Source organism: Leopardus geoffroyi, chromosome C1 (assembly GCF_018350155.1).
Source record: "Leopardus geoffroyi isolate Oge1 chromosome C1, O.geoffroyi_Oge1_pat1.0, whole genome shotgun sequence".
Taxonomy (NCBI): Eukaryota; Metazoa; Chordata; class Mammalia; order Carnivora; family Felidae; genus Leopardus; species Leopardus geoffroyi.
This window is the reverse complement of record NC_059328.1, coordinates 52,526,129-52,542,276: the sequence shown is the minus strand read 5'-3', so window position 1 is coordinate 52,542,276 and position 16,148 is coordinate 52,526,129. Positions and strand designations below refer to the sequence as shown.

Genomic DNA, 16,148 nt, shown 5'->3' with positions numbered 1-16,148 from the left:
ACAGATCTCGCATCACTGCAGGGGAAAGTAACTGAAATCACCTTTATGGCTGATAAAATAAGTTCATAAAAGGAAATATGCTTTGAAAGTTAAAAGCATTTCACCACTGAACAAGGTATTATTATTATTAGTTTTATCTTCATACACAAAGTAGTATATTATTAGACCCACACATCTTCCTGGTTTCCTTTCATGAACACTCAAGAAAACAACAACAAAAAGCCAGCCTTATTTCCACAGCACGTCAACAGAGAAGGATTAGGTATTTTTTTCTTCATACAAAATTACAGGCCACCACCCAAGAAACAAAAAGACAACCAAACTTCAAAAACGACAGAATTGCTTACCCCAAAATGTGTAATATTTGAAGATTTAATGCCCTCAGATTAGTGTAATTACTGGTATTCCCCTGGCTCTGCTTTTCCCCATTTCTAAAAAGTCCTCACTGCTGGAAGACTCTCAACCAGTGTCAATGATGGAAATGGGTAAAGCTGTTATTCTCCTGGAGGGTGATCTGGAGGGACCAGGGCTGCTGAGGGTCGGGTGGTCTCAGGCTGGCCAAAAGACCAACCATGAATTATAGTGCACTTGCAAAAATCAACAAACAGAGCCCAGTAATAATATCCCAGTGCACAGGTACTTTTTTTCCAAATATATCAAAGCCATGGGTGGAAACAAATTAAGTGAGAAGAAGCTGGGGGAGAGGGGAATTAGGCAGAGTAGATGCAAACCCCTAGCTGAGGGGAATAGAGACCCTCCAATAAAATATACAAATATTAAGAGGCCAAGAAAAGGCCACAGCCACTGCCCTGACCCTGTAAGTGGCCTGAATAGCTGTATTAGTGTTCTAAAGGAGTTGCCCGGGGGGTGCCTCGGTGTCTCAGTCAGTTGAGCATCCGACTTCTGTTCAGGTCATGATCTCACGGTTCATAGGTTCAAGCCTGGCTTCAGGCTCTGCGCTGACCACTTAGAGCCTGGAACCTACTTCGGGTTCTGTGTCTCCCTCTCTCTCTGCCCCTCCCCCACTCATGTTTGGTCTCTCAAAAATTTTTTAAAAAATAAAAAATAAATAAAGGAGTTACCCAAAATTATATACAAATGCAAAAAAAAAAATCAAGAAAAAGAGTATGTGAAAAAGCTGGGAAACCAGTTTGTAAGGGATCAGTCACCCCAGGCTGAGATTTTGGTCAGTGACTTCGCTTGCTCATCCTGTTTGCCAAAGGACGTGGAACGTACCTGTGTCTGCCCACAGCTCCAGGCCAACTTCTTCCATGGACACAAAAGCAGGTGAGCATTTCTGACCCTGGTCCTACTCAAACTGCCCCTTAGCAGCTGCCTGACCCCCAAAAGCTAAAATGCTCACAGGAACTATTCAGGTGTTCCTACTTCAGCAATCCAAAACAGCATGCAAATCAATAGGTTATATGCAAAGCACAAAAGAGATAAACAACTAACTGGCAACACAAAAGGCGGATGAGGGAAAACTCCTAAATCAGGGCCACATCCACTATGAATGTTTCACTTAAAAAGTTAAGTATAGGCATCAAACAAAGCCACAAACTGGCAACTTAGTAGGGGAAAGGAAAAAGCAAGCTCAATGATCTTTCATGAACGTATCTTCCAGAATAAAAGAAACAAATATTCTTTCTATCTAAAGCGATAAATATATTTTTTGCTTTCAATGGATTTTCGCCATCAATATAACAGTGGGTTTAAATCATTCCCCTGGGGGCACCTGGATGGCTCAGTTGGTTCAGCATATGACTATTGATTTTGGCTCAGGTTATCATCTCATGGTTCATGGGTTCGAGACCCACATCAGGCTCCATGCACAAAGCCCACTTAGGATCCTCTCTCTCCCTCTCTCTCTGCCCCTCCCCTGCTTGTGCTCACCCAACCGCTCTCTCGCTCTCTCACTCTCAAAATAGATAAATAAACTTCATAAAATAAAAAAATAAAACATTCCCCTGTTACAGAAAGAAATCCATCTGATCTTCATACTAGTTTCAAACATTTCATTCACTCAGTCCACAAAAGCTTTGAGGGCCACAGACCATCCCTCACTTTAATGCCACAAAGGTTTATTAAGCATCTACTTAGTGCCAAGCACTATGGTAGGTAGACTTCATAAGTGGTACGAAGATGTGGCAGGGGCACAGGTGCTTACTCTGTAATACATAAGGGCACACACACACACACACACACACACACACACACACACACAATTATACTGGAAAGCAGTATATATGAAGCACTAGAAGGCATGCATTCATTCATCCAGCCATCATCCATTCACTCATTCAACCAACATTTATACAATGTCTGCTATATGCTGGACGCATGGCTCTGAGGGAGGTCCTTTCAACTGGAGAAGATTTCTGGAACAAGGCAGCATTTAAATGCGTATTACCATTACATACAACATTGCTAAACAAATGAAAATTTTCCAGCTCCCTGTAATTTACCAAGATTTGTCTTTCCAAGAGAAAAACATAGTCTCTGATTTAACTTTTCCCATAAAACGTAACTAAGCTGAATTTTAAAGAGCATATTCTAGGGGCGCCTGGGTGGCTCAGTCAGTTAAGCGTCTGACTTCAGCTCAGGTCATGATCTCACAGTTCATGAGTTCAAGTACCACATCAGGCCCTGTGCTGATAGTGCAGAGCCTGGAGTCTGCTTCAGATTCTGCCTCCCTCTCTCTCTCTCTGCCCCTCCCTCTCCCCCTCTCTCTCTAAGAAGTAAATAAACATTTTTTAAAAAGTGTTTTCTAAAGTGTACTTTTAATGATGAGTAACCGTGTGGTTCTTTCAATTATTTAAACGGTTAAAAATCTGAGGGGCACCTGGGTGGCTCAGTTGGTTAAGAGTCCAACTTCGGCTCAGGTCATGATCTCACGGTTTGTGAGTTAGAGCCCCGCGTTGGGCTCTGTGCTGACAGCTCTGAGCCTGGAGCCTGCTTCGGATTCTTTGTCTCCTCCTCTCTCTGCCCCTCCCACGCTCATGCTCTGTCTCCCTCTGTCTTTCAGTAATAAATAAACATTAAAAAAAATTTTTTTAATAAATAAATAAACGGTTAAAAATTTTGAAAATTAACCTTTTTCATTGAACTATTCCACATCTTGAGAACCCCCACCCCCAAGATCAATACTTGCTTCTCCTATTTAAAAAGAAGATAGAAAGCCCTTAACAGCACGAAGAGGCAGCAGGGCGTGGTAGAAAGGCTGTGGAACCAGACAGATTGGGGTTGGATTCCCAGCTCAATCCTCTACCAACTGTGTGACCTTGGCAAGTGACTCAGCCTCTCTGGGCTCAGTTCCTTCATTTATAAATCGGGGTCAATAGTTCTACTCTCACAGTGGTCATGAGGATTAAATGAGCTAATAAAAATAAAGTCCTTAATAGAGTGCTCGACACATATAAAGCTTAATAGATGGTAGTTATATTTTTAATAGCATTTAAACACTCAAAGTTGTATTACGGGAAATAATCCTCGTAAGTACCGCTTATTTCGTAAGTACTACTGTTCTTGTTCTACTTAAAGGGAAATTGGAACCTAAAGTGTGTCACAAAAGGTTTGTTGTCAACACATGTACTTATCCAATAAATTAAGGTTTTTTGTCCATCCATTCATTCAATCGCAGTTTTCTGAACTCTTGCCATGTCCCCAGCCCTCCTAGAGCTTATGACCTAGAATAGGGATCAGCAAATGTACCTATAAAGGGCCAGATAATAAAAATTTTAACCTTTGCAGGTCCTACAGTTTCTATTGCAACTACTCAATGCTGAAATGGTAGAACAGAAGCCCACCCCCACCCCCCGCCCCATACACAATGTGTAAATAAATGTGTGTGGGTGTGTTCCAATACAACTTTATTCATAAAAACAAGCCACAGGCCAGATTTTGCCTGGAGACCTTGGTTTTCCAGCTCCTAATCTAAGAGTCTAGTTTTCTTTCCCAAAAGCTTTCTTTATCCATTGGAACTAATCCCAACTTGGACCTGAGGAGGCAGAACCAAAGGTAAGACAACTCTTCTTCTCATACCAACTGCCTGAGCCACGCAGACCCTTCTAGATCATATATCACTCCACTCATAGAGGGAGAAGCCAAAACAGGCCATGAAACCAGGCAAGCTTACAAAGTCATAAAAATAAAAATTAAAAAACCTTGAATCTCCAATATTTTCACCTCACAAATGAAGAGACTAGGGCCCAGAGAAAAGAAATGCCATTTTGTGCCCCTAGTCACCAGGTACCTAGCAGAACTAGAGTTAGAACCAAGCCTCTGGCCTCAAAGACCAGGGTCCTTCCTGCTATTCTTTACTGTCCCTTTCCAGAAGGAAGAAAGAAAGGTGGAGGGAGAGGTTCCCCAGGAAAGTCTACCAAAAGCAGTTTGTGCACTGCAGGATTTTGGCAGAAAAGACAGGCCACAAGGCTCCCTGGCCAAATGGCATTTTGTGTCAACTGACTGAGGAGACGTGAACCTTGATTTAAAGAGTAACCTAAACACCTGCACCCAGTTTCTCACAATTAATTGTCTGACAGTTTAATTAATTGTCTGATCGTTGAGTTCCATCCGCTCAGAGGATCCAGCCACAAGCCACTGACCTCCCGACCACACCTGATCTGGACTTCTTAGGCACTGCTCTACATGAAGGGATGCTCATTTCTTTCTATGCCCAGGCCTCCTTAAAGGAAAAGGTGCTCAGAGTACACAATGATCAGACGAGCATGAACTTACCTTCCTGCCACTCTCCCTACTCTATATTCACCCAAGTTAACGCAAATTATATATTAACCTCAGTCCCACAATTTTATATAGTTGGTTGGTTCTGTAGCCTCTCGGCACTTCCTGTATCCTTTAGGGTCCATTTTCAGACACAAGTTAGGTTTCTAGCACCCTACCGGAACCAAGAAGAGACCAGATAATCCATAGGAGTTCCTAAGGTCTACACTCAGAAGCTCTAGCTTTTTGGCAAACATATTTTTCTAACTATCACTTAATCATTTTCCTACAGAGAGACTATCTACTTCCCAAAGGATTACGATTAGATCCCCTGGGCTAAAATATCAAGTCACCTGTATTCCAGCATTATTTCCCAAAATACCCTTCACAGGCCTCCCAAATCCTTGCTCTAGCCAGATGAACTACCAGCCATGTTGCGAGGGGCAGCATCTGTTTCACACCTCTGTGCCCTTGCACATGCAGATCCCTCCATCTGGTATGCCTTTTTCTTCTCTTTTCCCTGGAAATCACCTTCAAGACCCTTCAATATCCAGCTTAAATTCCATCTTCCCTGTGAAGCCTTCTCTGATATCCTACAGACAATTAATTGGTCCTTCTTCCCTAAAACTGCAACACTTTATACCACTTACCATACTACATTATATTATTTAGATTATGTGTGTGTGTGTCCCCACCCACCTCTGAGTTCTTTAAAGGTTGGAACTGTGTCTTTTTCTCTCCAAAACTCAGCACTGGATCTGGACACATGGTTAAGTAAAGAAAGGGTGCCTCCGACTTCTATGTGATTTCCTAATGCATATAAAAGTTTCAGGGCCAGAAAACTGGGAAGGCATCAACAAAGAGGAAACAGAAGGCTTTAGAATACTCCCAAAATATCTCTTGACTCCTCTGGCCACTTCCCAAGAAGCAACATTCTTCCCCTAAATGAACCAAAAGGCTTTGTGACCAAATCCATGGACCTACTGACAATTTCCCAACACACCTATAAAATGAACATATGCACTAAATTCTCAAAATGGATTTCTCTTTTCTTAACTGAATACATTTTTCCTGAATACATTTTGTATGTTCCTTCTCCCCCTACACAAACACCTGGCCTTTAAACTCCATTGAACCTGGGCAAGTTGCCTGCGTCTAACCTGTTCGTAACATCGGAATCCAACAGTTGGTGGGTTAAACCACTGATGAGTTTTTTGTTTGTTTTATGAAATTTCCTCTGGTTAGATGAGTTAACCAGAATTGAACTCTGTGTACCTCCTTTGTCAGTATCCCACAGCACCTTCTTTGAACTTCTCATATGACTTGCTTCAAGAAAATCCAAAATCCAAAAACTTAAATGTCCAATATATTCTTGGCTTTGGAAAAGTATAGCAGATGATTAGTTTATCAAGATTTTCTTACACAGATATTTTCAGGCTTCTATATCCGCCACCTAAAGTGAAGTATACTCATGAACAACTTTCTTTAATCGAAAGGAGAAAACCTCATTTGATAAAACTTGGCCCTTCCTCAGCTCCCCTGCTCAGGTGTCATACTGGATGTGGACTCAGGTTTTCCAAAGTGCCCACCCTAGACGTGGAGGAGGACAGTGCCTCAATTCCAGACTTCTTTGAAACTCCCATTCCCCCACAATGCATATACGACACACAAGATGCTAATTCAAACACAATTTGGAAGCAAACCAGGTATATTTGAAAGTGTTGGGGTCTCCTTTGCACTGAAATAAAGCGATTTCAGCTCCAGGCACCTCCCGCTATTCTTTCTGGAAAACTTTCTGTCTTGTTTTCCCCTTTGCTCCCGATACTTATTATAAACACTCTATATGGCATTCATCCACTGTAGAGTACTCATGAGCTTGCCTCTCCTTCTCCTTCTTGATGGCAGAGCTTATTTCTAGATCCCCAGTACCCAGCTTGGCTGGTACACAGAAGTGCTTATTAAGTGTCTGCGGAATGTTTCTGACTGCCCCGATACTATCTTTCCAGCTCACCTGAAGACTCTGGGATGGCTATACCTTACCTGGGACTGGCTATGGCCCCAAAGAAGTATTTAAGACGCTGAATGTAGCAGGTGGCCTCAGCATCAATATCCCTTTGTAGTCAGTTCCAGGTGGCCATGAATCAAGTTGTATGACAAGATGACTACATCTAGCCCCAGGGTCCCTACTGATAATTACCTATATTCTTTGGAAGACCTCTTATCTTTCTAAAATCTGGTTCATCTGGGATAAAAACTGTATCTCTTCTTCAAATTAGGTGGCTTACAGTCTTTTTTTAATTTAAAAAATGTAAAGCCCTGTAACTCTAAAGAATATAAGTCAAAGCTAATCTTGTGACTGAAAGGTAGTATATAGACTGATTCACTCATTCCTCCCCTCTCCTGCCCCCTTTTCTGCCCTCTTCAACTACAGAGATTAGAAAATGAAACTCAAATTCACAGCCTCATATGTAGCTAAAGAGACACATCTGACATAGTTCCAGCCAGTGAAATGTAGATGAAAGTTACTTGAGAGACTTTTTTTTCCCCAATATAAATGTGTGCACTGTCTGCTGCTAAAACTATAAGACAATAGGGCAAGGCAGATATTCATTCATTCATTCATTCAATGGACACTTACTAAATAGCGAATTACTGGATTAATCAGAATACAAACTATTCATTAGTGAATTAACTAGAATACAAACTAGGCTGCTGTAAGAAGAAACCCCAAGTTACAAAACAAACTTAAACAAGATACAAATTTATTTGTCTCTCACATCTACATTCTCTTCCAGATAAAAAGCACAAAGATTCAGTCCAGGCCTAACATGACAGGTCAGTGGTGATGAGGACCCACGACCTTTCCATCTCATTGCTCTGCCATTCTGAAAGTGTTACCTTTATTCATATAGTTGAAGTTGGCCCACATGCACTCCAGCCCAAGAAGGAGAAAAAAGGGAAAGAGATAGCCCGCTCCTTTCCTTCCAAGAGCAGAACTTGGAAAATAAATACATTTCTGCTGTTCATATCCCTTTAGCCAGAACCTGATCATATGACCATATTCAGCTACAAGAAAGGCTGGGAAATGTGCCCAGTGAAAGCCCCAATTACTATAAAAGAAGGAGAAGGAAAAAGAGGAGGAGGAAGAGGAGGAGGAAGAAGAGGAGGGGGATGAGGAGGATGAAGAGGAGGGGGAGGAGAACAACAAACACCGGAAAAAGTAGCCAGGCTTCTAGATGTAGGGCACTATGCTGGGTATTAGGGATAGAGATGAATAAGTCCTAGTCCTTCCTCGCAAGGAGGTAGAGTTATTAGCACAAACTGAGAAGTGTGCAAGCATTTTTGTATCACCAGAGACCAGCCCAGAGCCCTGTACCCTATTGATGTCAAGCAAATGTTTGTTGATGCCAATCAGTAGGGACAGTAACTACTCCCCCTAGAACCAATATGTGCCCACTACTGAACTGGGACTTGGGAAGCAACTGTGGATATGGCAGCATTTCTGCCCTCAGGAGTGCCCAGTCTATTCAGGAGACAAGAGGGCACATACACATGGAAAGATGATGCAGTGAGGAATTGCAAAGCCCAGTGCCAAGTGAGGGAAAGCTCTCTGAAACCGGGGACAGTCGCCAATGGCTCTGGATGGGGAAGAACGATATCAGGTGACTCAGGACAGATCTTAGATGAAAGGTTGGGATAGGTAAAGGCAGGGTAACTAGAGGCCAATGCAGGCACCAGCTCAGCATGTGAGAGAGCCCTGCTAAGTAAGCCCAGCTGGGTGGAGGAAGATATTGCCCTCCTCTCTCATCAGGCAGAAATTGTCCTAGATGATCCCAGCACACAGCTGCTGCTCCTCCCACCCCCAAGAGAGACAGGCATTGAATCCTTATATTCCAAACATAACTCCCCAAGCTCCCAGCTTGCCCATCATTAATGATTTCATGGTCCCAGTTAAAACGGTATTTCCCTAAAGCAATTTTCCCAGAAGTGGCAGAAGGGGAGAGATTAGCTACAGTTGCCATGGTGAATCTCAGAAGACCATCTGTCCTGGATGGTTTAGACTTTCACCTCCCTCAAGGTTATTTCTTAAGGTCAGATGCTCTCAAAAGTCACTCCCAGTTGTAAAATTCTGAGAATCTAAATTGGAATCCTGAGATCTGAAACTTCCTAGGATAAAAGGGAAAAGCACCTTGATCAAATGAAAAAGGAATCATTTACGAAAAGGACCCAGTACAGTGCCTGACAAATAATAGTGCCTCTTTAAAGACTTGTTATTGTTATTTTTAGATTATTTTTGGTAGTATTAGTTTGTTGTTTCTTTATCAATATCCATACCCCACCTCAACCCAGAGAGAATTCCATGTGGCTTATGCTACACTGAACGACATACTAACAAGTATTTTTAAGTCAGAGTCAATGAGTCTATCAACAAGACAAGGAAAGAAAACAGGAGAAAACATAGTACAAGGATAGAAAGGTCACAATATCCTAACCCTGAGTTATAAATTTTCTCTGAGCTTCCTTTAAGCCAACAAAAAAAGAAAAATTAAGTTATTTACAAAATTTATACCATATGAAAAACACATAAAGCTGATAACAAAACCCTAAGAACTCAGTTCAAAGCTTTGCTGAGCCATATACTAGTTGCAGGGAATTTAACCCAGGTATGTAAAAGTTAAGAGAAAGTCAGCGGGCAGGAAGCAGGGAGGTCCGTGGATAATAAAATGAGGAATTACTGGACTAAACAAAGTCAAACAATTTTCTTGGTTGCAGGGCTTTGCAGAACCATTAATACATTCATTATAAATCTCCAAAGGGCAACACAATTTGCCTTACTTATATAGCCAAGGAGCATGCGTTTTAGTGAAGAGTCTTACACTCTGAGAAATGCCCCTATGGATGAACAAACAGATAATCACTACTATAATTTTATTATTATCATTATAAGACAACTCAGACTACTTACCAAGGAGCACCTTTTTGCTTTTTCTTTAAAGAACAAGAACAAAGTTCTGCATTTCCCCATCTTTCTCTCTTAATTTGGCTTGGTAGTTTCATTCTAGATAATGCATTACTTGCAATTGTCAATAACTGCACTGGAGAGCATCTTAGACTTTGCAGTGGATGTGCCCCCTTCCTCATTCTGTCATCTACACATATCAGGAGATAGGAAGGATCTATATTCTCATCCCCGTCTTAAAAGGATGGAAAAAAAATCCCACAAAAACTGAGCTTCAAGGTCACACTTAGTCAATGACCGAGCTGGTCCTAAGCACGGGCTTCCCAACTCTGGGCTACCACTGTGACAGAGCCTGTCCTCCTCCCTCTTGGGTCCTTCCCCTCCCCCATCAGATGCTACTTTTATCTTCTTGTGTGTCTGCAGGTGGGTGGCAATGCTGCTGACTCCTTTCTGGCTCAGTTTGGGCCTTTCTCTTTCATCCATTAATTAAATCATGCACTTTTCTTATAGGGGAGCAGAATCTTCAAAAGAGGAAAAAGAACCCTCCCTTTCAGAACATTCAGGGATTAAAGTTCATCTGGCTATGGAATGCTCACCAGGGACTAAACGCATTACTGAGAGGCAAGTGCTGAAAGCCAGTGACACATTAATATGAAAATGTGAAGAGAGAGTTCAGGCTGCCAAAACGCTGTCTCCAGCATTCTCAAGGTGGGGTCAAACAGCAGAATGGCACCTCAGGGGACATTCAGGTTTAGAGACTGGTCAGGGTGCCTTAGGATGAGTACTCAGTGGTAGCACTGTCCACCGCAGTGACCTTGACACAGCCCAGAACGAGAGCGCCCTTGGGAGTGATCAGCATGGGGGGTGCCTCCTTACATGGGGAGAGTGTGCAGCCTGGCCACGACCGTGCCCCCCTGCATTGACATGAATCCAGCACCAAGTGCACAGAAAGGACAGTCCTGAACAAAGGTCTATGTACTTCGTCTTTGTTTATTCAGCTTCGCCAGGGTTCCTCACTAGGAATTCTAGGCAAGAGGCTTTCCAAATAATAGAACAACTGTTCAAACACCAAACTTTTTTTTTTTAATTTGAAATAATCATAGATTCAGAGGAAGTTGCAAAAATACTACAGAGAGGTCTCACGTACTCTTTCCCCAATATTTCCCCAGTGTGACATCTTACATAACTACAATACAACAGAAAAATCAGGAAATTGACTTTGGTACATCCAGAGGCCTTACTCAGATTTTACCTATCTTACATGCACACATTTGTGTGGTGCATGTATGGTCTGTGCAGTTTTACCACATGTAGATTTACATAACCACCATCATAATCACGATACAAAACTGTTCCATCACCACAGGGTCCCCCGTGCTACCGTTTTATAGTCACAGCCCTCCCCTACCCAAAGGTTCCCCCCACCCAGTCCCTAACACCTGGCAACCATTAATCTTTCTCCGTCCCTATACTTTTATTTTTTAAATGTTATATAAATGTATTTTTTGAGATCAGTTGTTGTTCAGGCTACATAATTCCCATGAGATCCCTCCAAGTTGACAGAAGTAGCAATCATTCATTTCTTCTACTGCTAAGCAATATTCCTGGTATGGACGTACCACAGCTTGTCTAACCATTAAAGGACATTTGGATTATTTCCAATTTTGTGTGGACATAAGTTTTGATATCTCTGGAACGAAGGTACAGGAGTACAACTGCTGGGTCATATGTCAAACCTTTTTTTTTTTTTTTTTTTTTTTTCAAAAACTAATTTGATGTACCATATGGTTTCACTCATCTGTGGATTTTCAGCAACAAAACATTTTGATTAACATCTGGGAAGGAGCAGGAGAAGAGAAGAGAGGGAAACAAATCAGACGAGACTCTTAAGGATAGAGAACTGAGGGTTGATGGAGGGAGATGGGTGGGGAATGGGTACTAAGGAGGGCACTTGTTATGATGAGCACTGGGTGCTGTATGTAAGTGATGAAACCTGAAACCCTGCACTGTATATTAACTGACTAAAATTTAAATTGAAAAAAAAAATTTGATGGGCTTTTCTAAAAATATATATTTCACATAGAACTCTGCACTGTTAATCACAGTATGATGTAAATCATTTAATCTCATTTTTAATTGGGGCCATAGTGTGAGCAATTGAAATCTACAAAACTATCTGTCTCTAAATTAAATTGTCCCCACGATATGAGGGTTTTGATGTCAAAGTGCTCCCATTCCTGCATTTGTTACAATTATTTTCCTCAAAGTTTCCAGGTGTGCTGCTCATGTATGTGCCTATTGAACACCTGAAATGTGGCAAGTCCAAACTGAGCTGTGCTATAAATGTAAAACACACACCTGATTTTGAAGACTTAGTTTAAAAAGAAGAATGTGAGGGGCACCTGATTGGCTCAGGTGGCTAAGGGTCCGAATCTTGGTTTCAGCTCAGGTCATACTCTCACAGTCCGTGGGTTCAAACCCTGCATTGGGCTCTGTTAGCACAGCTAACAGCCTGCTTGGGATTCTCTCTCTCCCTCTCTACCCCTTCCCTGCTTGCTTATCCTCTCTCTCTCTCTCTCTTTCTCTCAAAATAAATAAACATTTTAAAAAATGGAAGAATGTAAAATATCTCATTAGTAATTTTTATACTGATTACATGTTGAAATGATATTTTGGATATCTTGTATTAAAGAAAATATATTATAAAATCAATTTCATTTGTTCCCTTTTATCTTTTTAATGTAGCTACAAGAAACTTTAAAATTACCTATTTGGCTCACCTTGTAATTTTATTGGGCAGCACTGGTCCAGAGGAGTTTTGTTTGCCCACTATCTAGGTTGCTAGAGGTAATTATTATCTAACACTGAGATATGTGGTATGTTACTATCACTGATATACTCTGTAGCATCAACATAATGTTGTAAGAAAATGGTAATTATCTAAAGCCAGAGTCCCATCACCGCTTTCAAAACTGCATGAAAAGAGGCTGGTGTCGAGATGGGCAAATTCATGAAACCCGGGAAGGTGGTGCTGGTCCTGGTCAGATGCTACTCTGGACACAAGACGGTCATCATGAAGAACATTGATGATGTCACCTCAGATCGTCCCTACAACCTTGCTCTGGTGGCTGGAATTGACCGCTCTCCCCTCAAAGTGACAGCTGCCATGAGCAAGAAGAAAATCGCCAAAAGGTCAAAGATCAAGTCTTTTATGAAAGTTTATAACTACAATTATCTCGTACCCACAAGGTATTCTATGGATATCACCTTGGACAAAGCTGTCATCCACAAGGATGTCTTCAGAGACCCTGCTTGTAAACACAAGGCATGACGAGAGGCCAAGGTCAAGTTCGAGGAGAGGTACAAGACTGGCAGGAACAAATGGTTCTTGCAGTTGCGGTTTTAAATGTTTTGTTTCAGTCATTAAAAATACAAAACAAACAAATAAACAAACTGCATGAAAAGAGGCAGTAGAGAAGAATAAACATCTGGCATACAACTCTGAAAAATCAGAACTTTATTCCCAACCCATCCTCAAAAAAAAAAAAAATATTTACTCATGTTCACACATTTCAACTTGTATAAACCTCCCTTTTCTTGTCTTGCCTATTTCCCAAAAGTGTTGTGAAACTTAAGTGGGAGAATACATTTGAAAGTGCCTCAATAGCTCTAAATAGCATGCCCAAAAACAGAAATGTAGAAGTCTGTACACAACCTGCACACAACTGACTCACCAGATTAGTCAACACTTCCCAGGATCCCCTCTGTGAAGCCTCTGCCACTGTCTATGGCACTCCTGGACAAGCCTCGCACTTCTGCCCCCACCTTATCCTCACCCACTCTCGAACTTTATTCCAACAAGAATCAGTAGAGTGTGGTCCCAAAGCTCATTACACAGGTTTATTTGGGTTGGGTTTTTTGTTTTTTGGGTTTTTTTTGTAATTATGACTTTAACTGTACAAGATATAAATTCATGAAACGAGTATGAAAAGTGGTTGGGCGCCTGGGTGGCTCAGTCAGTTGAGCACCTGACTCTTGATTTTGGTCCAGGTCATGATCCCAGGGTTGTGGGATTGAGCCCCAAGTCAGGCTCCATGCTGAGTGTGGGGTCTGCTTAAGGTTCTCAATCTCTCTCTCTCTCTCTCTGCACCTCCTCTGCTCCTGTTCTCTCTTTCTCTCTCAAAATAAATAAACTAAAAAAAAAAAAAAGTAAGTGATTCAATATTTTAAAAAGAGATGATGGGGAGGAGCCCCTGAGTGGCTCAGTCAGTTAAGCGCCTGACTTCGGCTCAGGTCATGATCTCACAGTTAGTGAGTTCGAGCCCGCGTCAGGTTCTGTTCTGATAACTCAGAGCCTGGAGCCTGCTTTGGATTCTGTGTCTCCCTCTGTCTGCCCCTCTGCTGCTTGCACTCTGTCTCTCGCATTGTCTCAAAAATAAATAAACATTAAAAAAATTTTTTTAAATAAATAAATAAAAATAGATGATGGGGGCACCTAGGTGGCTCAGTCAGTTAAACGTCTGACTTCAGCTCAGTTCATGATCTTGCAGTTCATGAGTTCGAGCCCCTTGTTGGGGTCTGTGCTGACAGCTCAGAGCCTGGAGCCCGTTTCAGATTCTGTGTCTTGGTGCCTGTCTGCCCCTCCCCCATTTCGTGCTCTGTCTCTCTCTCAAAACTAAACATTAAAAAAAATTTTTAATAAAAAAATGATGGCCATAAATAGAACCACATAACACATGTATCCATGTTAAGAATAGAAAATACACGGGGCGTCTGAGTGGCGCAGTCAGTTAAGCGTCTGACTTCAGCCAGGTCACGATCTCGCGGTCTGTGAGTTCGAGCCCCGCGTCAGGCTCTGGGCTGATGGCTCAGAGCCTGGAGCCTGTTTCCGATTCTGTGTCTCCCTCTCTCTCTGCCCCTCCCCCGTTCATGCTCTGTCTCTCTCTGTCCCAAAAAAATAAATAAAAAACGTTGAAAAAAAAATTTTTTTAAAAGAATAGAAAATACAAAAACAGGTTAAAAAAGGGGGGGGGCACTTCAGAAGCTAATGATTCTTTAAGGCCAGTTATTAATTCATACAAAAGACAAATGCAAAATTACAACATTTTAGTAATGACAGCACAGCAATTCTCCCATCATAATATATAGTTGAACTGTCTGCACTGGGGCTCAGATAAAATAAAAATAATATCAGCAACAACTAAAACGTATTTATTAAATTTCTACTATATGTTAAGAGCATTACATTATTTCATTTAATGCATCCACACAAAACCAGCAAAACACTCAACATACACATTTTATAGATGAAAAACTCTTAAGACTAAAAAGGGCCAGGTAATAACTCCATGGTGGCAGTTCTGGGATTCAAGGCAGTTCCGGAACAAGAGTCATGCTACATCCTAGAATGACAAAAATTTGGACTATCAAGCCTCAAGGATGACAAAGACTTTCTCATCAGAGCAGAGCATCTCAAACACTAGTGTACAAATGAATCATCTGTGAATCTTGGTAAAATGCAGAGTCTGATTCAATAAGTCTGGAAGGCTTAGACCACACTCTGAGCAGCAAGGTCCTGACCTAGAGTATACCCACTCATTGTCCTTCTCAGAGGGCCCGGTTTTCCTCCAGGTGGCAGACATCATTCAGAACATCATAACTCTCTGTGCTTCCCCAGCTCTTGGTCCTCACCTGCTTCTTATACCCAGGACAGGTGTATGTGGGTCAGAGGTCCAGGCATTCCATGGATAGACAGGCTCAGCAGCACTGAGAAGAACAAGAGAAAGACCCATACCTCTTGGAACTTTTAACCTTAAATCTAGAACCTACTCCTGAAAATATGCCAGTATAGTAAGTTCACAAACAAATGATAATTTCATAGGTAACAGAGCATAACATCATAAAGGAGTTGCCAATGGTTCGGAATATCTTAAAGAAGTTAACGCTCTTTGCATTTTCAACCTCAATGTGGAGAAACATTGAAGCAAACATGGACCCAGAGTAGCCCCCAGACCCATTCCCCCTAATATCAAACCTTGTCTGTCTGCACAGCATCCCTGTCTTTGAGTCTGGCTGCCTGCCCATCTCCTGGGCTGAGAAAAGGAAAATACTCATGATCCTGCCTTCATTCCAAGGGGAAATGCTAGCTTCTGCTTTTAATTAGGTATTTTATACTGACTTTCTTCTTTGACTATAAAAGATATTCAACTGCATATTTTCTAAATGATCTATACAGATCTAATAAACAATGTTTTTCAAGTAAAAAGTCAGTTCCGACTGTCTCCCATGTCTGCCATAAAAATTTGAGCTTTCTAATATTCATTGATTTGACAAATATTTAATGAATACCTCTTATTTGTGCCAGGCTCATTGACTGGGCACTGAAGCTAGGAAGGAGAATTAAATACCATTCCTCCCCACCCAGAGCTCACAGTCCAGAGGGGAGGCAAACATGTAAACAAACAAT

The 16,148-nt window shown here is 41.6% G+C and overlaps 2 protein-coding genes across 2 annotated transcripts in view; one reads left to right on the top strand and one right to left on the bottom strand.

Annotated features, from left to right (window-relative positions):
* Positions 1-16,148, bottom strand: part of ROR1 (receptor tyrosine kinase like orphan receptor 1) — a 399,613-nt gene that overhangs the window by 357,408 nt on the left and 26,057 nt on the right. The window lies entirely within an intron of this gene.
* On the top strand, positions 12,572-13,091 carry LOC123598010 (60S ribosomal protein L27-like). The gene has a single exon (XM_045477676.1). The coding sequence runs from the start codon at positions 12,681-12,683 to the stop codon at positions 13,011-13,013; it is 333 nt and encodes a 110-aa protein (XP_045333632.1). The 5' UTR covers positions 12,572-12,680; the 3' UTR covers positions 13,014-13,091.

Coding starts and splice junctions, on each gene's coding strand:
- LOC123598010 (XM_045477676.1), top strand. CDS start 12,681: ATGGGCAAATTCATGAAACCCGGGAAGGTGGTGCTGGTCCTGGTCAGA.